This window comes from Sander vitreus, chromosome 22 (assembly GCF_031162955.1).
Source record: "Sander vitreus isolate 19-12246 chromosome 22, sanVit1, whole genome shotgun sequence".
Taxonomy (NCBI): domain Eukaryota; kingdom Metazoa; phylum Chordata; class Actinopteri; order Perciformes; family Percidae; genus Sander; species Sander vitreus.
Window position 1 is genome coordinate 23301711 of NC_135876.1, and position 24621 is coordinate 23326331.

Sequence of the window (24621 nt, forward strand, 5' to 3'; positions counted from 1 at the left end):
AAAACATATACCAACGGAATGATTAGAGTTTACTAAAATGCAGCAATAAAAACATTTACATAACATATCTTTAATGTCCGTTGTTGCCCCCTGGCTGCCAAACACGGAGACCCTTTCTTTAAAGTCACGTGATTTCTGGGAAAAGGAGCGTCTCTGCTGGAGCTAGCAGAGGTAGCCCGGACCGCAGACACTCACAGTCCGGAGGCACGGCGGAGGAAACGCAACTGAGGTAAACGAAACTCAAATCTACTTCCTGAATTTAACACCTTAGCGTCTATATGTAATATACTTATATATATCACCAGGTGAAAGCAGTTATTTTGTGTTCCCAAACCAGACTACATTCAAAAAATGTGCTGTTTTAGGACTGGAGTTTGTTTACTGTCTCGGCTTTAAGCAATGACTGCACACACGAGCCTTAAACCGACATCTGCATTAAACAAAGTCGACGTTTAACCGTTTAAATGTAATGTTTTTATTAGTATTGTTTTAAATACTTATTATATTATTATTTAAAGTGTTATTTTAAAAAGGGAGGTCAGGGGGCGGGACATGTTGGGGCATGCATCTGATGGTGGTTTGTTTTTTGTTTGTGTCAGTCTGTCCGTCTCTTTTGTGTGATTTTAGTCTTCAGAGTCATGGTAGCCGGGAAAATGCGCTCCACTCGCAGACTGCGCTCCTGGATCGTCGAACAGGTGTGTGTGTGTGTGTGTGTGTGTGTGTGTGTGTGTGTGTGTGTGTGTGTGTGTGTGTGTGTGCGCGCGCGCGCGCGCGCGTCAGAGTGAGGGAAGGGTTGAGGAAGATCGAAAGGGAGGGGGGAGAAGGAAAGGGAAATAGAGACAGAATGGCCTCTAGTAAAATCTAAATAACACATGACTGTTCAGTGGAGGAAATATCCAGAGCTTTAGTACTAATACTGCACTTTAAATACTCCATACTTCAGTAAAAGTATGCAAGTATAACCAGTAAAATGTATGTAGGGCTGCTAACTAACAATCATCTTAATTCTCAGTTAATCTGCCAATTGTTTTCCCGATTAATCGATTAGTTGTTTGGTCTATAAAATCTCAGAAAATGGTGAAAAATGTGGATCAGTGTTTCCCAAAGCCCAAGATGACGTCCTCAAATGTCTTGTTTTGTCCACAACTCAAAGATATTCAGTTTACTGTCACAGAGGAGAGAAGAAACTAGAAACATAATCACATTTAACAAGCCGACAAGTCTTTTTTTTCTACACCCTCCTGTTGTCCTCGGCTCAAATTTGACCCATTTTCAAAAAGTTTCTAAATATCAGAAATTTGTGTTTCATTCAACCAAATTTTCAAAAGAAATAACGTGGATGCCTCCCTACAACGCTTTTCACAAGTTTTCTTCAATTTCATAGCATTTGATTTTTTTTTTTTTTCGTCAAAAGGTGCAGAAAAAAGTTTGAAAAAAAAAAAACATTGGTGGAAAAGCAACAAAGTGTCGAAAAAGACAGTTAAGGTGTTAAGAGCACACCAGAGATACTTATTAATAATAATGGATTAGCCCCTTTACTGCCTTATACATGTTTGTTTAGGACAGTTTTATAATAACCCATCACATATAAATCTAACTTGTAGTTGAGAGAAACTTTAGTGAGGAAATTGAACTTGTTCCGTGTTGTTTGGCTGTTGCAGGTCAGCAGTGGGAAGTACCCGGGGCTGGTCTGGGACGACGAGGCCAAAACAATGTTCCGCATCCCTTGGAAACACGCCGGGAAACAGGACTTCCGGAAGGACGAGGACGCCGCCATCTTCAAGGTCACGATGCATTTCTAGCTCACGTTAATTCCCAAATCCCTCAGAGTCTCTGAAAAAGCGTAGGTTTGACCATTGCAACGTTCTCTGTCCTCGGCAGGCGTGGGCGGAGTTCAAAGGCAAGCTGACAGACGGGGGTCAGGACAACCCGGCGTCCTGGAAGACACGGCTGCGCTGCGCTCTGAACAAGAGTCCGGAGTTCAGCGAGGAGATGGAGCGAGCCCAGCTGGACATCTCCGAGCCGTACAAGGTCTACCGCCTGGTCCCCATCAACGAGCAGGGTGAGACTCCCACACATAGGCGTAATTTATGAGGGAGGTGATGAGTGACCAGGTCAGACTTCTTCAGAAGTAGTGTGAACACTCAAATCTGGCCCAGATCTGATTTTTTCAAATCAGATTTAGACCACTTCCATATGTGGTCCTGAATCAGACCCAGGTCTGATTCTTTTTAATGCGGCCATAGTGTGAACAACCAAGGCGGATTTGAGGCGACTTTTAAGTCAATCTACATCGACATTTGTCACAATTATGCCCCGGCGGGAGTCAGCCCTAGACACAGACAGTAACATTAAAAACTTGACTAGGCCTACAAAATGGAGAAGAGTGATGGAGCAGGTCAATGGAGGTCGAGTGAGGTGTTAGACCTCATTAGTGTATGGGGAGATGCTTCAATTCAATCAAAATTAGAAGGATCATACCGTAACCACTCCGTTTTTGAAAAAATAGCAAAAAGAAAATGCTTCCTTCCTCCATAACCTCCCTGACTTTAGTGCAACAGCGTGCTGCGTCTGATGTCATTGTTCTTGTTCTTTTGTGCATGCGGGTCAGTTGGAAACCACAAACAGTTCACAGTGGAATCTGATACAGGCCACATTTTGAAAGGTAATGTGAACAGACAAACAAAAAAATCGGATCTGAGCAAAAAATCTGAATTAAACGTTAAGAGCTGCAAAGATGAATCAATTCATCGATTAGTGGTCACCTATTAAATGAATCGCCAACTATTTTGATAATCAATTTAATGTGTTAGTTTGAGATGAAAAAAAGTACAAAATTCTCTGATGGCAGCTTGTTATATGTAATATATTGTTCTAGTTTCTTCTCTCTTCTGTGACAGTAAACTGAATATCTTTGAGTTGTGAACAAAACGAGACATTTGAGGACGTCATCTTGGGCTTTGAAAAAAAAACTTTCAACTTTTTTTCTTTTTTAAACCATTTTCTGACATTTTATAGGTCAAACAACTAATTAATCAAGAAAATAACCCATGCATTAATGGAAAAAAAAAAAAATCAAATGTTTGTTGCGTTATCAACAAAATGTGCAAATTATGAGAATATGCAGCAACTTTTCTGCTGTAAAAACACAGGACTAATGAAGCTACGTTACTTCTCAAAGCAAAGGTCAAGCCGAGCTGTTTTTAAACCAGACATAAAATATCATGTTGCGTTCAAGCGCCAACAGATAGGTCATACATCTGGGACTTCCAAACTCTGGAACAGTGTTGTACAAGAAGTACAATAAGTCGACACAGGCATGAAACTCTTAGGACTATAACTATTTTGATAATCATTTATTTCATTTATCAAGCAAAGACATCAAACACCTGTTCTTAGTTTTTTCAGTGTGAGGATTTTCTCCATTTTATGTCATCATAAATTAAATATTTTTGGTTTTGCTCGAACAAGTCAAGTGTTTTGAAGCTCTGAGAGTGCGTTTTTTTTTAATGCTTTCTAAGGTTTTATAGATAGTTTGATCTATAGGCCTATTTCACGCAATAATTGAAGACCGGAAGAACGTCTCTGAGTGGGGATATGGCTCTTCCGGTTAGCTTTTTACAATGGCGGAGCCCGATAGATACTGCTGGACGTCTCTCCGCAACCTGCCTGAAGTCACCTTCGACGATGTGGTCGGGATTGTAAATGAACACTCTCAAAGTAAAAAACAGCAAAAAAAGGCAAAAGGTACAAGACCGTGTACAGAAACTATCATAGACTTCAATGGTAGAAGCTCGCTCTAGCCGTTCGCGGTTTCGTGGGTACGGTAAACGTTTCGAGTTGGACCAATCAGAGACGTTGCTGTTACGCTTAGGATTGTGGGTAGGGTAGTTTTTCTCCAGAAGATCGCGGATAAAACGTGTTTTTCTTAAAACAAGGTTGATTTCATGCAGACTTCTAGCTTCTACAAGAGCAGAAACCTTTGTTTCACAACCACGTAGCTCGTGGTCAGGCTACCTCGGATGGTTTAGACATTATGGCTGATGATCTAAATCCTTATGGAGAAAGGGACTGTTGCCCGAAAGTTCTGATTCCCTACTCCGCGTTCCGGAAGCATGAAGTGTGACATAGGCCTGTAGTTCAAATAAATGTAAAAATAAGAAAATAAAAACATCTGGCTTACCTTCTGTTCTTCCCAGCAATGTCCAAATGTGCATGTGGCCGCAGCAGACCTTCACTCTGTATAAAGACACAACCACAGGTCAAAGTCAGAGGCTGTGTCCTAACTCCACTGGAACGTGCTATTTATAATATGCTAAAACTGTATGTGTGAGATTTTTTTTATTACGGCTGAAACCGTAGTATGAAAGCAATAGTACTTGATTCGCCAGCTACGGACCTCCCTCACAGCTTGGTCGTATCAGCGGCAGTTAGTAGATGTGTTTAGCCGAAAATGAGTGACTTTGAGCCGGGTACAGAGCACCGCGAGCTGCCGCTCGTTTCGGCGGAGGTTACGGTTAAATTTAGTCCGCAAAATAGGAGCGTTTTGTGAAAGGCTTTAGTTTCCCCCGGAAAGCAAACTCCGTTCTCTGGCTTGAAATTCTTGTGCTTATTATAATAATTATATTATTATAACCTCTTTGATATTAAGAGTTTGATCCTGCTGATGCCCGGTTATACATTCAACAATCAGTAAGTCAACATCTTACTACTTCAACCCTTGTGTTGTCTTCCTGTCAACCATGAAAACAAACACTTTTGTTGTCCCTATCTCAAGGTTTTAGCCGCTTTTTTCAAGAAGTTTTTTTTTTTTCAACGTTTGGGTCCCTTTTTTCAAAATTGATATCGCTTTATCTGACGTTTTGTCGCCTTTTTCCAACGTTTTGTCACTTTTTCAGTTTTTGACGCGTTTTTTCCCAACTTTTTGTCCTGTTTTTTTTTTTTACATTTTCGGTGCTTATTTCGACATCCCATATTTTCTAATATTTAAAAACTTTGACAACGGGTCAGATTTGAAGAAGTTGGAATTTGGAACCAGTTTAATCGCTGCGATTGTCATTTTTGAATTTTATATCGTGTTATGCTCAGTGGACAGAGAGGCGAAACTGTTCTGATAAGACTATCAGCAGCAACAGGGAGGCTTCAAATAAAACATGTATTCCAACAGCCCTGATATTAAGTTTGACCGCTCCTACTTGTAAAACAAATGATTGTCTGTACAAAGGGCTCAGTGAGCCCTCATGGTGGAGGAACGTTCTAGAATGCAGGAATTCCACTTGAAACAGTTTTTTTTATAGTGTGGTATCATTATTTTATTTAGTCAATTTATTGAACATGTTAAAAAAAAAAATATACAAACACAAAGTAAAACTTGAAAGCAATGAAATGAAAAGCTAACAGGATCCTCAGCAACAAATAAAGCAACGCAAAAAATATTGTTTATGTTCAAAAAGGGGTAGGAAGAAGTTGAAAACTTCATTAGTACTTTTACTTAAGGATGTACTTCCTCCACCACTACAGAAGTTATGTATTTTTTTTTATTTTAGATCAACAATAATTCAAAATTGTTTTTAGTCATTTAGAAATAAGAGGTTTAATAACTTCAGCTACACAGCAGGTAGAAGTACATGAAAGTCTTTCTAATTGCTATTTATTGGAGAAAAAAATATATTTCTAATATAAGTAGGGCTGTGCAAGTAATTGATTTTGTCTCGATCACAAAAACAATGAAATCGAGAAACTATTATTTTGCACTATTACATTTACATTTTGTCAGTTTCTTTTTTTTTTTTTTTAAAGATTATTTTTTGGGCTTTTCCGCCTTTGATTTGACTGGACAGCTAGGTGAGAAAGGGGAGAGAGAGAGAGAGAGAGAGGGGGGAAGACAGGAAAAAAAACCGGACTCGAACCCTGGACCTCTGCGTCGAGGCATAAGCCTCTCAGTACATGTGCGACTTCTCTACCCACTGACCCAACCCGGCCACATTTCGCTGTTTTTTTAAGTTCAGTAAATGCAACATCTTTCCAAAAGTCAACGAGTAGTCACGCTAAACAATATTGACCGAAATAATTGGGATTATGATTTCTTCCATAATCAAGCAGAAATATGCACCTGCATCTTCAGAGGGAAAAGAGTTGATATTTGATATAGATATTTGCAGTCGGTGATTAACAGTTTTATTCTTAGCGTTTTCCCCACACAGCATGCAGACTCACACCCTCACATCAGCACAAAACACTGATTAAAATGTTACACAACGGGACTTTAGAAAACTCTCTGGCTTCTGCTGCAATGTTCCTTCCTCCCGGTCACTCCCCATCTATTATTGTACTGAAAGAAAACACATCATGTTTTTCACACTGAATCACATCCACACTACCGTTTTGTTTTTCTTCCGCTTATCAATACAACCCATGTACAGTTTCATGCGTAAAGCCAGGGGGATTTGGACGTCTTCACCAGGTGGTTCCTTGAGTTTCGAGTACTTAGATTTAGCTTTTTTTGCTCATTTGAAGTCATAATAAAACATCAACTAAACACCTAAAATGTCTGCAGACCTGTAGTCTACCTTTCTAATATATATGGATATATGGATAGACAGGAAAGGGGGAGAGAGATGGGGGATGACACGCAGCAAAGGGCCGCAGGTCGGATTCAAACCCGCGCCGCTGCAAAGGGCTCTTACTGGGTGAACTAGAGGCCGCCCCTGACGGAACCGTTTGGATCGTTTCCAGTTTCTGCATTGAGTACTTTTACTATTAATACTTTGAATACATTTTCCTGATGATACTTACATACTTTTACTAGTAATATTTTTAATGCAGGACTTTTACGTGTAACAGAGTATCTTTACAGTGTGGTGATAGTACTTTTACTTTAGTAAAGAATCTAAATACTTAGTCACTAGCGGACCAATCACAGTTGTTGCGGTCTGCGTCGCCGCTACGCGTGGTCACATTTCTGGGGAGGTGATGTCAGGCGGCGTTGTATAGTCCTTATCTAGTTGTACACATACAGTTCCTACAGTGTAGATTCAACACAGAACTCTATCAAGCTTAAGTTGTACATTGTTCTGTACAAAACTAAAATATTGCTTACTGACTTACTCATCTCTTCACAAGCTGCCCGTATTCACACGTGCTTACAGTACTTCCGATGAAACAAGATGCTAGAGAAAGGGTTATAAAAGGTGGAAGAGAAGTGCAGTACATTTGAAGAATATGAGACTACATTTTAGGACTACATTATGAAAAAAATGCAAAGAAATCCAAGATTGTCGCGTCCTTTTTCTTAGCACTGTAATGTCTTTGTACAATCATGTGTAATCTAATGTCACAGGGTTTGGTTATGAAGTGTTTTATTGATTATTACGTTTAGTATTTTTAGAGACTGCTCCCTGTCTGTTCAGGTGTGGTGGTTCCTGAAAAGAAATGCAGAGTAAAAGCCACCAAGAGGCCGAAAAGGAGGAGGAGCACCGACTCTGAGAGCAGCGACGACAGTCAGGTCAAGCAGATAAAGACGGAGGAGGCCACCTCACAGCTGGTGAGTTTGGACTTTACTTTGAGTATTTCCATTTTATCTGACATCATAATGGAAAGGACCCTAAGGACAAGGAGGAGGAGAGGAGAAATCTCGTTCTGAAATCTCACGAGAAGTTGCCGGAGGTTAACGTGGAGAGTGGGAGTACAGAAAGTGTAACTTAGTGTTATCTGAAATAACATTTAAAAAAAGGCAAAAGGTACAAGACTGTGTGAAACGATCACAGACTCCAATAGTAGAAGCTCGCTCTAGCAGGGTGCGCTGAACATTTCCATGGTAACAGCGATTTCCACCGATCAGAGACGTCGCTGTCACGCTTAGGATTGTGGGTAGTGTAGTACTTGTCCATAAGATTGCGAATAAAACATGTTTTTCTTACAACCAGGTTGATTTCAAACGGACTTGTGGCTTCTACAGGAGCAGAAACTTTCGTTTCACAACCTCGGAGCTCGTAGTCGGTCTACTTTGGATGGTTTAGACATTATAGCTGATAATCTAAACTCTTAGAAAATCAATGAGATTTGTACTTCCGGAAACACACTGTCAAGCTCTATACAGATGAAGAGCTCGCGTTATAAGGAGTCGGACCTGTTGCTGCCCGATATTCAGATTTCAGAAGGAGACTTCTCTGTGAGAGAGACTTGGTTAGACACAATAACAAACAGACCGGATCAGTGGGCGTAAATTGATGGTTCGTAATTGCCCTCGCAGCCCGTTTTCGTGCTCCTGCTCAATACTGGATCAATTTAAAAAAAAAAAAAAAAAAAAAAAAAAAAAAAAAGTTGTCCCCATTAGAAACAAAAATATGAGGAAATAGGGTCCAGGTTAAAAAATACCAAAGTTTCCCTTGAATGACAAACTATCATGTTAACTGACTCTTGCAAGCGAGGCCAAAAATGAAGAAGAAGAACCGGTTACACTTTACTTGAAGGGAGCTACATAAGAGTGATATGACACTGTCATGAACTTGTCATAAACATTATAAACAAGTCATCAACATTTATGACATAACAAGTTAGGGTTAGAGTTAGGGTTCATGTGTCATGACAGTGTCACGTCACTCTTATGTAGATACCTTCAGGTAATGTGTTACCGAAGAACCTCCTGGATTTCTTGACTTTAAATCATGTCGCCTGAGCTAAAGGTTTCATCTACCAGCTGTTTCCATGTCTCAGTGAGATATAAAAACAAAACTGCCTCTTCAGCTGCAAACTCTGTGATTGTCAGTGTGTTGAAGACATCGTGCTGTGGAGTGAAATCCCCGTCCAGACAGAAGAACCCGCTCAGCACGCTGCCACCACACAGAGAGACGGTGAGTTTAACTCCATTAATACTACGGCAGTCACACATTGTCTGGTCGATAACAGACTCGATCAATACAACCTAAGAGTCTGATCTGTTCGCCTAGTCTAGAGCTGAACTGCCTGACTTCAAGTGATTTGTGTACAGGAGACATGAATGTCTAAATTACATCCTGTTATGCATTTCATCTAGATGTAGATACGGAAAATTTTACCTGACCTGTAATGTCTTCTTACTTGATTGGAGCGTTAACTAACCAGCCATCTAACTCCACTGGATTCTGCACCATGTCTAATCGCAGAATAATGTCTGCACAAACTGCTTAAAAGTTGTTGATCATCTATTTTTAGATGCAAACCACCTCATGGAAACAATAAACTTGCTTCCCTACGAGGAGGAGCTGCTTGTTTTAATCGTTGACACCTTTGGGAAAGGAAAGTTATAGCGACATTTTAAATGTTTGCCTACAGGGTTTTTTTCGTCACAAAAACACACAATGCGTACAGCCTTCGCATGTCTGCGTTCCGTGCGGCGCATTCGCACGGGATAAGCAAAGTCTGCATTTTACTCAGATCTACTGACATTATCCCCCACATATGATGTCAAAACTTTCATTTATAGTTGCCGACCCAGCCAGTACAACCCTGAATCACAGCGATGCCGATTTGCACCGGGCTAATATTACACAATTGGCGATGTTTGGCGATATGTGGTGGAATTTAGACTTGAAAAATTACAGACATGGCAGGGGATTAAGATCACAGACGACTTTCGCAATTATTACAAATAACTAGAGGTCCCCACGTTATACAAGTCTCGCGCAAATACGGCTTATGAAAAGAATTTCAGACGGAGAAAGTGCAGTTGTGATAGCACAGCGGCGATATAAAGAAGAAGAGATCAGGATATGTAACAATTAATTCTCGTACTCAGAATAATAAGTAGTCTATATCGACGACGATTCATTTAGGGGATTGCTCCGGTGACACTGGAAATTCCGCCGGGTGTCCCTCATTTTCAGCCAGATGTCCGTCCCCTTCCTCTTTCTTTGTGTTGGCGTTCTAACCTCTGGTGGATTTGTGAGGACTATGGTTAACTGCTCCTCAGATCTCTGCAGGGTAAATCCAGACAGCTAGCTAGACTATCTGTCCAATCTGAGTTTTCTCTTGCATGACTAAAACTACTTTTGAACGTACACGTTCCACCAAAACAAGTTCCTTCCCGAGGCTATTTTGCAGAGGTACCGTCAGCGCAGCCCAAGACGATTGTGATTGGTTAAACTAGCCAGACCCTTCTCCACAGAGCTGAGGAGGAAGGTCAGGCAATGCGAGACTAAGTAATAAAAGTGCCGTCCACTGTACCACTCCAGTTGGAATGCCCAGATGCTGTCCATATTGTTTTCATACAGCTTAGGCAGGGTATGAGTAAACATGTTGTTCAATTACCTGCATAACCTGATCTCTGTGTGATCTGGTTTGATGGTTGCACGATATAGTGTCTGCCGTCCACAAAACAAACTTTGGCATTATTCCCAAACAACCAGCTGTTTATACTGTATTTCTTCCTCTCTCTCTCTCTCTCTGCAGTAGTCAATGAGATCAGGTTGGACGTGCGGTTCGAGGAGAGTGTTCCTGCTCCGGCAGGAGGTAATAAACTGAACAAACATTACACTAAACATGCACAGCTTGTTATGTACAAATGCATTTTTTATTTTTCTTGGGGCGGGTAGGGGGGGGGGAGACACTAAAGGTGAATAGGGAAAATAATTAAACTAATAGATATCACCATGAAACTTCTAAAATGATGCATTTTCTTGCTAAATATTGCTAATTTGCATCAGTTCCAGAACAAACATTGGCTAAAGCCAGGTTCAAAGTTTTCATTTTGTTGACCTATTAGAGTTCAAGGTTTTTACAGAGGGGATTTAGGATTTCTCTTTTTACTCCATAAATCAGAAAACACTGTCAACAGTAGTAAAAAAAACAACTGTTTTTTGCTGTAAAATGTTGTATAAATCAGGCTCTGAATGATATCTGAACAAACCTCTCTGTGAAAACCTTCAGAATATAACGTTAGATAAGAATGAAAGTGGGAATGTTAGTGCTACTGAAGAGGAGATTTCTGGCTCAGAGTCAGAGAACTATACCTTTTAAGATATGGATTGTGAAATTCAGACATTTTGAGGACACTACAGGTGAATAGGGTAAACTAATTTAACTAACGCATATCTTTAATGAAACTTCCCCAGTTGATTAAAACTATTATTTTTTGTATTACAAGGTTTCTGTCATTTTTATGTCTAACCCAAATTTGTATTGTATGCATTGTATTTTTTTGTATCGGAAATATGGGTTTCTTTCAACCCAAATTGCCCAAACATAACTTGGATGCATGCATGTACGTTGTATGGAAGCCATACAACAATGTTCGCAGGTAAAATTAATGATAACTTCCATTGAATTTTAGTTCCTGACTAAACTTGAACCACCTGACATGAACCAGTCTGTGATTAGTAGGGTTGGGTATGGTTTGGGTTTTCCGATACCGGTGCTAAATCGATACTTTTAAAACGGTGCCGGTGCCTAAACAGTGCCTGAACCGAAATATATATATAATATATTTATAATGTATATAATATAAAATATAAAAAAGGAGCACAAAACGACCGTTGGCGACATTAAAGATCGGCTTGTTTATTGCTAAGGCCATATGGTCAAAATGAAATGATTGATTAATATTGTAATAAAAATAACTTCTAACAATGACTCATTTCACCAGTAAATTGCTGGTAAACGACAAAAACAAGCACCAGATGGGAAAAGGGTATTTTACAATAACTTAAAATGCACCACAAGTCTGGCGAGTTTCAAGTGAATGCACCGTCTGTAGTCAGACCGTTACGTCCCGCTGTTGGAGTCCTCTACAGGGAAATACAGTCACACTTTACACCGCTTAACGTAAGCTGTCAGCATTTTAACCACTGTGTTTAATCCAGCTACTAGCTAACGGTAAGGTAGCATCCCGTGCAGCGATGCAGGCACTGAAATTATTCGGTCTCGTTACTACCGTTTATGTCGGAACCGGTGACCTATTGGCACTGCGTTTCAGTACCCAACCCTAGTGATTATCCATCAACATCCTCTGATCTTAACTATTAGTCAAAATAATTCATAATTTCTTCATTATTTTAACTCAAAAATTAGGTATAATGTCATATATATATATATTTATATATATATTATATATATATATATATATATATATATTATATATATATATATATATATTCATGACCATGAATTTAAAAAAAAACGGCGTCAAAAGCATACTGTAGAAAAAGGGTTGGAAAAAGCATTTTAAAAAGATAATTTTCAATTTTGACCCAGAAGGACAACAAGTTAATGGTCGACGGGAGGACAACACAAGGGTTAAATATGCAAATGAAGCATGATCGATTTGCTAACTTTTGGTCAAATTAAGGAGAAATCTCCAGGCACAAATTGACAAACTGAAGTTCAACACCTAAATGTGTATTTTGGATGATTTTTCCCCCCACTAGTCTGAAAGAAGACATGTTATGGAAGCAAAATAGCCCAAAACCTGAACATTTGAAAAGGTATTCGCCTGTAGAGTGCAAAGCCCTCAAACTGTTGGACAGTTTCCTAACTTGCTCAAACAACATTTAGTCCGTTTTTTGTTTAGTTTTTTTTTGGACTGGTTGACTACTAAATAAAGTATTTTTGAAAGTATTTTTTTTTTTTTACTAAACTCGGCTACTCGTGCTTTTATCCGGCCCGTCTCCGTTTCTGTGTCTCCAGTCCAGGACTCGTTCAACGTGGTGATTAATTATTTAGGACAGGAGGTTCTCAACCGCCAAATCCAGAGCAATGACGTCAGGATATTGTACTCGCCTCCCTCTCCCGTTCCCCCGACGCCGGCCGCCCTGAAGGGCGGGTTTCCACGCATCCCGCTGCCGGAGCCACCCTCCACACTGCCGGCCGTCCCGGAGCTGCAGGCCCTGTTCACCCTGCTGCCCTTCATGGAGAAAGGGGTGGTGCTGACCGCCACGCCGCGGGGAGTCTACGGAAAACGTTTCTGCCAGGGGCGGGTCTTCTGGACGGGGCCGCATACGACCAAGGGGCTGCACAAGATGGAGAGAAACACGGAGCCGGTCATGCTCTTCAGTAAAGACTGCTTCAAGCAACGTGAGTCTGATTTCTTTTGGCTCGACCTCCAACTCGTGTGGATGTGTGGGATTTATTCTTAAGTTTGATTAATAATAATTAAGTTGAGTTAGGACCACTGGTAGACAAAGTATTCAGATCCTTTACTTCAGTAAAAGTACTAATACCACACTGCAAAAATACTCTATTACAGTAAAAGTCCTGCATTGAAACTGTTACTTAAATACTTAAGTAAAAGTATGTAAGTATCATCAGTAAAATGTAACTCAAGTATTAAAAGTAAAAGTACTCAATGCAGAAAAATCCTCACATTTTAGAAACTGGAAACGATCCAAACAGTTGTTGTATTTATTTCAGCTGGACTTGTCGGCCGTTATATTGTTTAGTAGTTTAATTTATAACAAAACATCGTATTTTATAAACTACGTGTGTTTTCTGTGCAAAACTCTTAATTAGTAAAGTAACTAAAGCTGTCGGATGAATGTAGTGGAGTAAAACGTACAATATTTCTCTCTGAAATTTACCAGAGTAGAAGTAGAAAGTGGCATGAAAAGAAAAGACTCAGTAAAGTACACGTACCTCAATGTGTGTACTTAAGTACAGTACTTGAGTAAATGTACTTAGTTACAATCCACCACTGCTTAGGTGTCTGTGAACACGGCTTGATCGTGATTACGTTTGCAGTTTGAATTAGTCTTTAAAGAAAAGACAGATAAAAACATTTCTTTTTCATTTATGACATATTTTTAACGACAGTTCAGAGTTCATTTAATCCATTAGTTGAACAGAAAATCCATTGCCATTTATTTTCAGTCATTTTTCAAACAAGAATCTCAATGTGTTTGTCAGATATAGGGTTTGGACTGTTGGTGATGTAAAACAAGGAATTTGAAGACCCCACTTTGGTTTCTGGGAAATTACAGCGACTATTGTTTACGTTTTAAAGATTATTTTTTGGGCTTTTCCGCCTTTAATCGACTGGACAGCTAGGTGAGAAAGGGGAGAGAGAGGGGGAAGACTCGAACCCTGGACCTCTGCGTCGAGGCATAAGCCTCTCAGTATATGTGCGTCTGCTCTACCCGCTGAACCAACCCGGCCACACAGCGACTATTGTTTTACCGCTTTCTAACATCACATAGACAAAATAATCGAGACGTTATTAATTAAATCATTTTCAGTTGCAACCCAGAATAGCGTGTCTGTATCCAGAGTCCAATCTGTGTGAAACTGTTTGAAAACACATGTGGCCATAAACTACATCCAGTCTAATCTCAGTACAGTCAAATGAATTATGTATTAAACTCATTTTTGTTTTCTCATATTCAGAACTGGACCACTTCCGTCTAAACGGCGGCGAGCCTCCTCAGTGCGGCGTCACGCTGTGTTTCGGAGAAGAGCTGAGTCACACTGAAGACCCGGCTGGAAAACTCATCATAGTTCAGGTGATTGTACGTGTTTACACAATCCACACTGTCGCTACCAGTTTATTGATGAATAATTTGTACTAAGTTTTGTAAGTAAAACTATTTCAATGATCAATTTTTACTTATAAAACTATTGTTCATTTTTACTCACTTTAAAGCTCTAGTGTGTAACATCCGTTCCATTCAAGCCATTGCCAAATGAGTTGATACAAAAATAATCAGCTCCACACAGCTCTCTCTGTATTTCTCAGTATGACTATGTTCAAGATTGTGGCGTCTGGTGACTTTCCCGCGAAGAAACTCGAGTGAAGATAGTTACCTTGTCTAGGGATCCACCGAATCCAGGATTCGGCTGAACATTGGGCTTTTTGACGGGGTTCGGTTTCTGTCGAACCTCAGAATATTTTTCCACCGAACTGAACCCTACGCTTGCACAACGTGCGCTACGCTGGTCGACGTAATGACGCCGCCGTTGATTACGGGAAGGTGTTTACGTAGGTGGAGCGTTCAATGCAGCAAGCTGTGAGAAAATGAAAATGGAACTGGTGAGCAGAAAAAGTGTTGTTTGGCAGTACTTTCAGTCAAAAGAAGGCCATTCAAGTCCAGCTACATGTTTTATTTGCACTGTATTGTCTCGTGGTGGCGAGGACCCTAAACAATACACAACATCACCGCTGTTAACATCTGGTATGAAACATCTGAAAGAATACGAGTTGTGCATGAAGGAATCTACAGACAGCAGCCAAAATGCAGCAACTTCAGGTACGGCAAAGGAAGGACAGTCACAGATAAAAACTGGTGTTAACCAGACAGTGCCTTTCCCGGGCTGTCTCCCTACAGTGGGAGCGGAGCGACCAAACGGCCGGCTGCTGCACGTTAGCTTTCTAATTTCAGCCACCCAACATGCCTTCATCATACACAGGTTAGCGAAAATCTGCCAAACAAATTGTCACTCATCTGGCGATAGCGATGTGCTTTCCTACGATTTGAAAAGAGCGTGTGAATTCAACATTAAGTTGTTACATTTAACTATTTTAGGGGCTGTGGACGTTGTTTACTTCATTAATGTGTTTACTGTGTTAATGGACTGAGGATGGGAGGAGGATTCGGTATTCGGTTTCGGATTCGGCAGAATCTTAACCAGTGGATTCGGCCGAACCCCAAAAATCTGGATTCGGTGCATCCCTAACCTCTTGTTTCTTTAATCCTCCACGTCCTCCTTGGCTACTAGCAACTGCGTGGATCACAGAAGGCTTGTATCATGTGGACGCGCCGACAGTGTTTTTGTTATTACTTAGAATTCCTCATGGGGGGGGGGGGGAGAGACAGAAACTACACACTATAGCTTTAAATTATTTGCATTGCAAACTAAAAGTTTGTCGTCAAATATAAATTGGCTGAAATCCAAAACCTTGCCTCACAAATAATAATCATCTATTTTTTTTTATTTGGCTTACAAATAATTTGAATGAATCAAGTTTTCCTCTCAATTAGTTATTGTTCCCAGAACCTCTATTGTTTTGGATTTAAAACATTATTACTCAGGGGACAGAGAACCACGTGTGGGATTAAAGTAACTAAAGAATGTATAACTGTATTGTACATATTACTTATTTCTTTATCTTATTTGTACATATTTCTTATCTTTTATATTACGTGTCCTTATTGTACTGTGGGTCGGAGAGAATTCACTTGCTCTGGATGTCTGACACATATTGCAGAATTGACAATAAAGTTGACTTGACATGAAACTAAACTTTAATGTAAAAAGAACAAAAATTGTAAGTAAGAATCCTCAACACAATTTAATCCTGATGGAGAATAATCCGTTACCTGCTCTTCTCTTGGCTGCAGATCACGTTCCCGTGGGCAGAACAGCAGGTCCAGAATTTCCAGAACGTCCAGTCTGTCTTCGACTCCATCAGCTCCCTCTACACGTTGGCCAGTCAGTCTCCACAGGGAGAAATCACTCTGAACCTGATCGCCATGCCTTCACCGTAGGAGGCCATCACTTGTGGGAGCGTCTGAGCACTTTGTCCAGCGTGAAGGGGGAGTTTTCCTTCCAAAATAAAATACAACCCAGTAGCTCACAAAATAAAAGCAGAGGGCTCACCATGGTTATCCTCTAAAATGTGTCTGAATCCTCCAGGAGGGATTTCTGATACCAAAATAAAAGCATAGATTTCTGACACCAAAATAAAAGCATCTAATGCGTGCCCTAACAGATAGCACATAACAAATCTAATAGCACTTACCAAAACTCAAATAGAAAACTTCAATACTGGACTCATTTTTCTTTTCCCTGAAAATGGATATTGAACATTTTTGGGATGGACTTTGGCCCCTCGCGTCCTCGTAGAGATTAACTGGTGAACTGGAAGCACTACATGTTAAACCAACACTGAGAAGTCATCTTCACCACTGCAACGATTAGTCGATTGACAGAATTAATCTGGAAAACATTTTAAAAAACGATTTCTGTCAATTGTTTTAATACTCTCTGGTTTCAGCTTCTCAAATGTGACCCTCTGCATTTTTTCTTTGTCACATATGACAGTAACTTTCTCAAGGTTTTCGACTATTTAGTGAAGATAGTTCTTTAGTAGTTTTTTACATTCCAATAGACCGAACAGTTAATCCAGACAATAATCCATATTTGCAGTTCTAGTCGTCTCGTTTCCTCGGGGTTATCTGGAAAATGTTGAAAATGTGATGTTAACTCTGATCACGGCTGCCTTTCCTCTAAGCCAGTGGTTCCCAAACTGTGGTTCAGGACCCTCAGAAAGGGTCGCAAGTTACCTCCGAGGGGTCAAGAGACCTTAAACATTACGTTCCCATACATTGAAACAGCATTGTCGATTTACGTTCGCAGGAGAAACTTATTTTCTCCCCGGTTACATTTGTTTTTGAAGTATTACAAAAATGAATGACAAAGTCCTCGAGGTCGAGGTGGATGGATGGATGGATGGGTTATAAAAACAAGTCTGTGTTTTTATAACCCATCCACCCATCCATCCATCCATCCACTCGACTTCCAGGACTTTGATTAGAAACATTTTTGTAATACTTCAAAAACAAATGTAACGTGGGGAGAAAATACGTTTCTCCTGCAAACGTAAATCGACAGTGTTGTGTTCCGTGTGAAACCAAAAACAGTATTTACCAAGCGTACCTATTCTTTTTTTGTTATGTAACAAACGTACTTATTTAACCCAAACCAGGATCTTCTCCTCAACCTAACCAAGTATTTTTTTGTATCAATTCACAACTTTAACGAGGTGTTTAAAGTGCCCATATTATGAAAAAAAACACTTTTTCTGGGATTTGGGGTGTTCTTTTGTGTCTCTGGGGCTTCCACACGCATACAAACTTTGAAAAAAAAACATCCATGCTGTTTAGAGTGAGATACGGTTTCTGAATGTGTCCTGCCTTCAGTCTCTGGCTGAGCTGTTCAAAATCAGCACGGCTTGTGACGTCACAAGCCGAAACGAGCTGGCTAACCGCAACCGTTAGCTCGTAGCGTTAGCATGCTAACGCTAGCATGCTATCTCGTTCTCAATAGCAAAGCACTGCTACAACACACACAAGTTTACCATAATCTACTAAAGAACTACTTCCATGTGCACCCTCATTTAGAAGAAGTCTCCCAGCTAATCCTGCCTTGTAACTGACTGAAGTTGGAGAAACAGCCTTTCTTTTACTGTCTATGGAGCTAGCTAGCTGACATGATCTACATCTGAGCTACTGAGCATGTGCGAGTGCAATCAAAGATAGTACAGAAGAAGAAGAAGAAAAGAGGTCTCACTCTGTAGCTAAAACAGAGACCAGGTGAAAAGAGGATCTGCAGCAGTGAGAGAGAGCTGTGCAGTACAACAACAATATGGTGTTTTTTGAAAATTAAACCATGTAAACCTACTCTGGTACAACCTTAAAATACAATTATGAACCTGAAAATGAGCATAATATGGGCACTTTAAAACTACGACCGTAATCCCGGAGAAAAACCATTTCCCTTAAAGCCAGATTGAAAACGCAGTTTAGTTTGCATGGGAACGTCATTTTGTAGGAGACAGGGTTTCAAGAGGAGATTACCAGGAAAAGAAAGCAGAAAAACACACGTCGGCTTCCCAATATTAACTAATCTTTGCTGGGGGGGTTTTTTCTTGAAAAATTATTGGATAATTTTAGGGGTTTTATTTAAATTAAACAAAAACGAACCACTGATGCAACTTAGCAACTGATAACAATTCTGTTCATACTCCAGCTCTATAGAAACCTTGTTCCTTGTCAAGCGTTTACACGCCAGATATTAATTAACAGTCAAATAAAGGGAAACACGCCATAAAAGGAAGTTGAAGCTGGAAAAAAAACCACAAAAAAAGTTCAGTAGAGTAGTGAAAAAAATATATAACTTGCAATTTTTCATTTTTTTAATGTAACGCCTGTTCTTAGTCTATTTCAACTCTAAGGCTAGTTATTTTTCATGTTAGTTAGGCTTCTGAAGTTAAACACATGGATACATTTAAAAATGTGGGTAGAAGGGTTTTTTTTTTTTCTTTTTTCTTTTTTCTTTCTCCTTCATAGATAAGAAACGTTTCACACTGTTGATGACGTTTGAGGTGTGAAGCAGAAGGAAAAACTCAACATTCTTTACTCCTGTTATTCATCTGGGACAAATGGTGCATTTTTATTATTGTTAATGTGTGAGAAAGTAAATCAAATTTTACAAGAGTGTACCCAGTTAAGACTTGGGATTAGCGTTATGAGAGTTGCACTATATTCTGACACGGCATTAGATATTTAAAATGTTTTACTGTTGTTATGGATAGTTAAAAAGGACAAAGGGACAAAACATCCGACATTTCAAAACTAAAGTCTTGCAGTAAAAACAGTCTGCTGAAGCTCAGAATATTTGGTTGTTGTTGAGGCACCACCTTTTTTTTTTAAAAAAAGGTGGTGGTCTGACGTGTTGTCAGGCAAATATCCCGCTAGGTGTCTGTGTGGCAGTAAAGCTGTTAGTAAGCACTATATAAGCATTTAATAAACTGTCTATAACACACTTTAATGTAGTTGTATGCAGCTATAAAGGACATGTTTAAGTGTTTATTAATGTACAGTTTTGTCAGCAATTATAACTTTTCCTACAAAGACATATGTTATTACATATATTGTGTTTTACTATATTGTCATTTATTATCTATTCCACGGTCCCGCTCCTGGGGCCCACTGGAGGAGTTACAGTTGTTGACAAATGCATTAATAAACACTTAAAAATGTCCTTATACCTGCTTACAACTGCATTGTAGTGTGTTATAAACGGTTAAATGTTTCTGATTTAAAAATGCTATAATAATTACTTTTGCTTTAAAAGCTTTTCTTGTTGCTAGCATGACACTGAAAAGGGGACAAGACGACCAAACTACAGCGTTTTGATTTTAAGCACTTAGCATATCATGCATTCAACTCCCGAAGTCAAAGATACAGCTGCGGAAAAAACAACATTTTGAGCTTCAACAAAATTGTTTTTACAGCAGGACTTTTGTATTGTAAAGGTGAAAGGTGTTTCTCTTATTTTGTCCAGCCCCTGGAGCTTATAATGTACACAGGATTTCACAATAAAAAAAAGCAAAAGACAAAAACAGGACCACAGGTACATGGTACAAATTAAAAGTTTTAGGGTGAATTTGTCCTTCAGAATGGTGTTGGGCTGGACCACAAGGCACACTCTGGGGGGGGGGAGATCTACCAAGCTGTAAATATATTGTTATTTATGCATGTTCTATGTCATGTCCCTATTCAGTTGCGAAAAAGGCATTAAAAATAAACCTAAACTGTGTGGTTTGTATCGGGTTATTAAAAATCACATGTCGATGGGTGAGAACATAAATAAATATGGGCTCTGGTACAAACTGATGCTACTTAGTCTACATCTAGATGTTCCCGTTGGCCGGCGAGGTGAGCTCGGCTATCTTGGTGTTCAGTTTCTGATTGGTCCAGTCCTTTGTTATGTCGTCCAAGTGGCTGTCAAAATCCACCAATAGCGCATGATCGCCCAACTCCAGCATCTGACCGGCTATCGCCCGAGTCTCCTCCCACTGTCGCAGCATTATCCTAAACAAATAAAAAAGGACAAAACGTCAAAAAAAAAATCTCTTTAAGTAGACGCTATATTTAGAATATTTCAACCGCTTCACCTTGCTGTCAGACAGCCCTTTACGACGGGGAACTGAAGCCGTTATCTCTGCTCTCTTCAAAGCCACCAGACTCCTAAACAGTCATTTTACCTCGCAGGACACGGGAGTTGCTGCTCTGCCGCTGCCTCCATCGGTTAGTTTGTGTCGTTGTGTGACTTTGGCGTTTTAAAAAGGGTTAGACTAGCAAAAAAGTTGAGCAGCAGCAGACCAGCAACTCCCGTGAAAAATTACAGTTTTTGTAAAACTGGGTTTAGGAAGTCTGTTTAAGGCTTAGAGGTTCAACTCACGAAGAAAGAAAAAGCCCCTCTTCCCTTCCGACTGTCACTTACGTGTGTTTGTCTTTGAGCAGCCATTTTGAATCTTTGCGCTCGTACATCACGATGGGAGGAACCCGATAGTCTGAAGACATCTTACTGCCATCAAGCTGCGCAGCAAAACAGAGAAAACACACATTCAATATGATCGATCGATCGATACTTTATTCACCCGGAAGGAAATTTTAGGCATCCAGTAGCTTAGACAACCATAACACAACAAACACATACACACATATATCTCACATACATAAAAATCACTCACAGAAATGTAAAGAGTTAACATTTTGTGAAGTGTTTACAATGGTCTGGTATGGACTGACCATGTGATGAAATGACCATGATGAAGGTGCTATGGTAGAGTGTGTGCAATGGTGGTAGTGCAAAAGTGAACAATGCAATAGCTTATTCTTAAATATTAACAGAACAATATATAACAGGGAATAAGTTATAAGATGTAGCTGTTATGACCAGAGTCCAGATTGTGTAGGAGGGCTAATATAGCCTATAAGACAGTCAGGTGATTTTCATTCATAAAATATCAAAAAGTGACTAAATGTCAAACGAGATTTCCTAAAACTTCATACCAAGAAAAACATATTCAGTTCTGACATATAACAGAGAAATGAGAGCATCTTACACTAAACTGACTGATCACCATATTGTTTCACCACAATCTTATTTCTCACCTCTATAAGCCAACAGGTAAAGGAAAGGTGTTCAAATTCTTACCATTAACAAAACTGCGTTGTCAAACTGCTCAGAAATCTTATCGGCTATCTTCAGGGCGCACGGAGTCGGGCTGTCGAGTTCAACAAAAAAAAGGAAATAGATCAACAAAAAGTTAGAAAGGTTTACATTTTAATTAAATACTGAATTTACCAACAGACTAGGAAACGGCTTAACATCTCATAAAAAGGTCTGGTATGGCTGAAATGATGAAATCAGCAGTAAACCCACTTGCTATCTGATACGCAGGCGTTGGCCTGATAGTATCCCACAATCCTCTGCTGAGTCTGTGAACACCACACATCCACCTGAAACAAGAGAACATCATCGTCATTTAAAAAAAAAAAAAAACTGGAATCTCTTCCAGTGTGAGCAAAGATTTCATCCACCACTTAATCTCAGCAGGTGTCCTACCTAGTGGTGTTATGTAACTAAGTACATGTACTCATGTACTGTACTTGAGTACAAATTTGAGGTACTTGTACTTGCGTCTTTTCTTTTCATGACACTTTCTACTTCTACTCCGCTACATTTCAGAGAGAAATATTGTACTTTTTACTCCACTACATTAATCTGGCACCTTTTAGTTACTAGCTACTTTACAAATTAAGATTTTTAGCACCAACAATTTACAAGTCCAGCTGAAATGATTAGCAGATTAAACACAGAACTGTTTGGATCGTTTCTAGTTTCTAAAATGTGAGGATTTTTCTGCATTGAGTACTTTTACTTTTAATACTTGAAGTACATTTTCCTGTTGTTAATGACATACGTTTACTTAAAGTGCTCATATTATGCTCATTTTCAGGTTCATAATTGTATTTAGAGGTGTTTTAATTTAATTTTCAAAAAACATATTTTTTGTTGTACTGCACATTGCTGCAGCTCCTCTTTTCACCCTGTGTGTTGAGCTCTCTGTTTTAGCTACAGAGTGAGGCGTCGCGCTTCTGTTCCATCTTTGTTGGGAATCACACAGGCTCAGTAGCTAGGTAAGGACTACTAGCCAGTCAGAAGCAGAGTATGAGAGCGTGCCCTGACAGTAGCTAGGTAAGGACTACTAGCCAGTCAGAAGCAGAGTATGAGAGCGTGCCCTGACAGTAGCTAGGTAAGGACTACTAGCCAGTCAGAAGCAGAGTATGAGAGCGTGCCCTGACAGTACCTAGGTAAGGACTACTAGCCAGTCAGAAGCAGAGTATTAGGGCATGCCCTGACAGTACCTAGGTAAGGACTACTAGCCAGTCAGAAGCAGAGTATTAGGGCATGCCCTGACAGTACCTAGGTAAGGACTACTAGCCAGTAAGAAGCAGAGTATGAGGGAGTGTCCTGACAGTAGCTAGGTAAGGACTACTAGCCAGTCAGAAGCAGAGTATGAGGGTGTGCCATGCTAGCAGCTAGGCGAGCATTATAACGTGTGTTCCAAAGTGACCACGTTTGTCTCTGAAGTAAAGGCTGGACTACAATAGAGCTGTTTGGAGCAGTTTGTGAACAGTGTTTTCTGTTGGAGATGGTAAGTCCCTTTGGGGGGGGACTTTGGGCTTTTTCACTTTGTAAACCTATAACATGCACAAAAAAGATATATAACACAATAAAGTAAAAGGGAAAAAGCCAAAAAGCATAATATGAGCACTTTAAGTAACATTTTCAATGCAGGACTTTTACTCGTAACAGAGTATTTTTACAGTGTAGTATTAGTACTTTTACTTAAGTGAAGGACCTGAATACTTCTTCCACCGCTGGTCCTACCTGTGTGAGGGCCAGCTGAGTGATGGGAGCCAGGGACAGGTGGGAGTGAAGCAGCGGGACACAGTCTGTCACACAGACAGGGCCGCCTGCCGGGCTGGACGACAACAGCAGCCCGTTGATGCTGCACCGCGGAAACAGACAGGCGTGCAGATACATCTTCACATAAGCCCGACAGGACAGCTCCACCTCGCCCATGACGACTTACTGGGAGGACACAGAAATAACTGAAAAATTGCTTCAGAAGACCCCCAACCAGAAGCTAAATGTACTAACGCATCCCATGTGAACGACAACAATGATTTCACGAACATAAGAGCCAGCAGTCAACATCTTAACTTAAAATCAGGGAAAACGCCCCCCGAGATAGTGTTTTTTTTAAGTGGATGTGTAACGTTAGCCGTTAGCTCATTAAAGCAACTAGCTGGCTGCTAACCAATCAGAGCTGAATTAAGACTTACCTAGAGAGATATAGGATATACCGTAGTAAGAGTAGCCTCAACAAACAAATACGTGCTTTCCGATTTTCTAAATATGACGATTCATTTAGGTTGTATAACCGTTTTTCTAAGGATTTAAAAGAGCTGCAGTAGCTAGCTGACTACTAAACAAAAAAGCTTCTGAACGGCTGCTTCCGGTCCCGCCCAGAAGAGTCAAATGTTATTTTCTGATTGGCCGAGACGTCGATCAAGGTGCCAATCATCTTATTCAGCTTTGTAATGCTTATGTTTTACAGCAGTGCGCCCTCTAGTAGAGTGGATGTCGCTTGGGATAAAAATAGGAAATATGTTCATAAATCAAGAACAAATTATATTGCAAACTTCAGACATCTCTCAATTGATGTGAAAATGCCATTAAAAGATGCTTTCATGCATAACTAAGAAACAAACTCTAATAGAATAGCACAACAAACAGCCACTGTTTTGGAAGACACTGAACCACATGGTCACATCTCTTTATTTTTAATTAGTTTTAATGTTATTTAAACCGTCGCTGCATTATGTTACATTTACAGTTTGTATACATAGATGTATCTCACATTATTTTGCATTGGGTTTTATTAGAAAACACAATTCGTATACATGCCTTTGTATTTTTCTGGACGAATCAGCATGTCGATTTAGACTGGGGAAAAAACATAATTATTACCCAGGATTTAAATCTCAAATAATATGTCATCCTGTTAAAAACGTC

The 24621-nt window shown here is 39.9% G+C and overlaps 2 protein-coding genes across 5 annotated transcripts; one reads left to right on the forward strand and one right to left on the reverse strand.

Moving 5' to 3' along the window:
• The first annotated feature begins 144 nt into the window (after positions 1–144).
• Positions 145–20286, forward strand: irf9 (interferon regulatory factor 9). Of its 3 annotated transcripts, none has more exons than XM_078280248.1 (10): positions 145–229; positions 600–695; positions 1662–1784; positions 1882–2062; positions 7410–7543; positions 8768–8852; positions 10429–10488; positions 12661–13047; positions 14353–14474; positions 16305–20286. In XM_078280248.1, the coding sequence occupies exons 2-10, from the start codon at positions 639–641 to the stop codon at positions 16449–16451; spliced, it is 1296 nt and encodes a 431-aa protein (XP_078136374.1). In that variant the 5' UTR covers positions 145–229; positions 600–638; the 3' UTR covers positions 16452–20286. The 3 variants fall into 3 exon arrangements, with proteins under 3 accessions (XP_078136374.1, XP_078136375.1, XP_078136376.1); XM_078280249.1 differs by having other exon boundaries at positions 14353–14468; XM_078280250.1 differs by lacking the exon at positions 600–695 and having other exon boundaries at positions 151–229.
• Positions 19822–24613, reverse strand: emc9 (ER membrane protein complex subunit 9). 2 transcript variants are annotated; one of them, XM_078280255.1, is made up of 6 exons: positions 24514–24613; positions 23431–23634; positions 21919–21995; positions 21691–21760; positions 20974–21068; positions 19822–20561 (listed from the first exon to the last, which is right to left on the reverse strand). In XM_078280255.1, exons 2-6 carry the CDS (start codon positions 23623–23625, stop codon positions 20381–20383), a joined length of 618 nt encoding a protein of 205 aa, XP_078136381.1. In that variant the 5' UTR covers positions 23626–23634; positions 24514–24613; the 3' UTR covers positions 19822–20380. The 2 variants fall into 2 exon arrangements, with proteins under 2 accessions (XP_078136381.1, XP_078136380.1); XM_078280254.1 differs by lacking the exon at positions 24514–24613 and adding an exon at positions 23889–24080.
• Between the last annotated feature and the right edge of the window lie 8 nt (positions 24614–24621).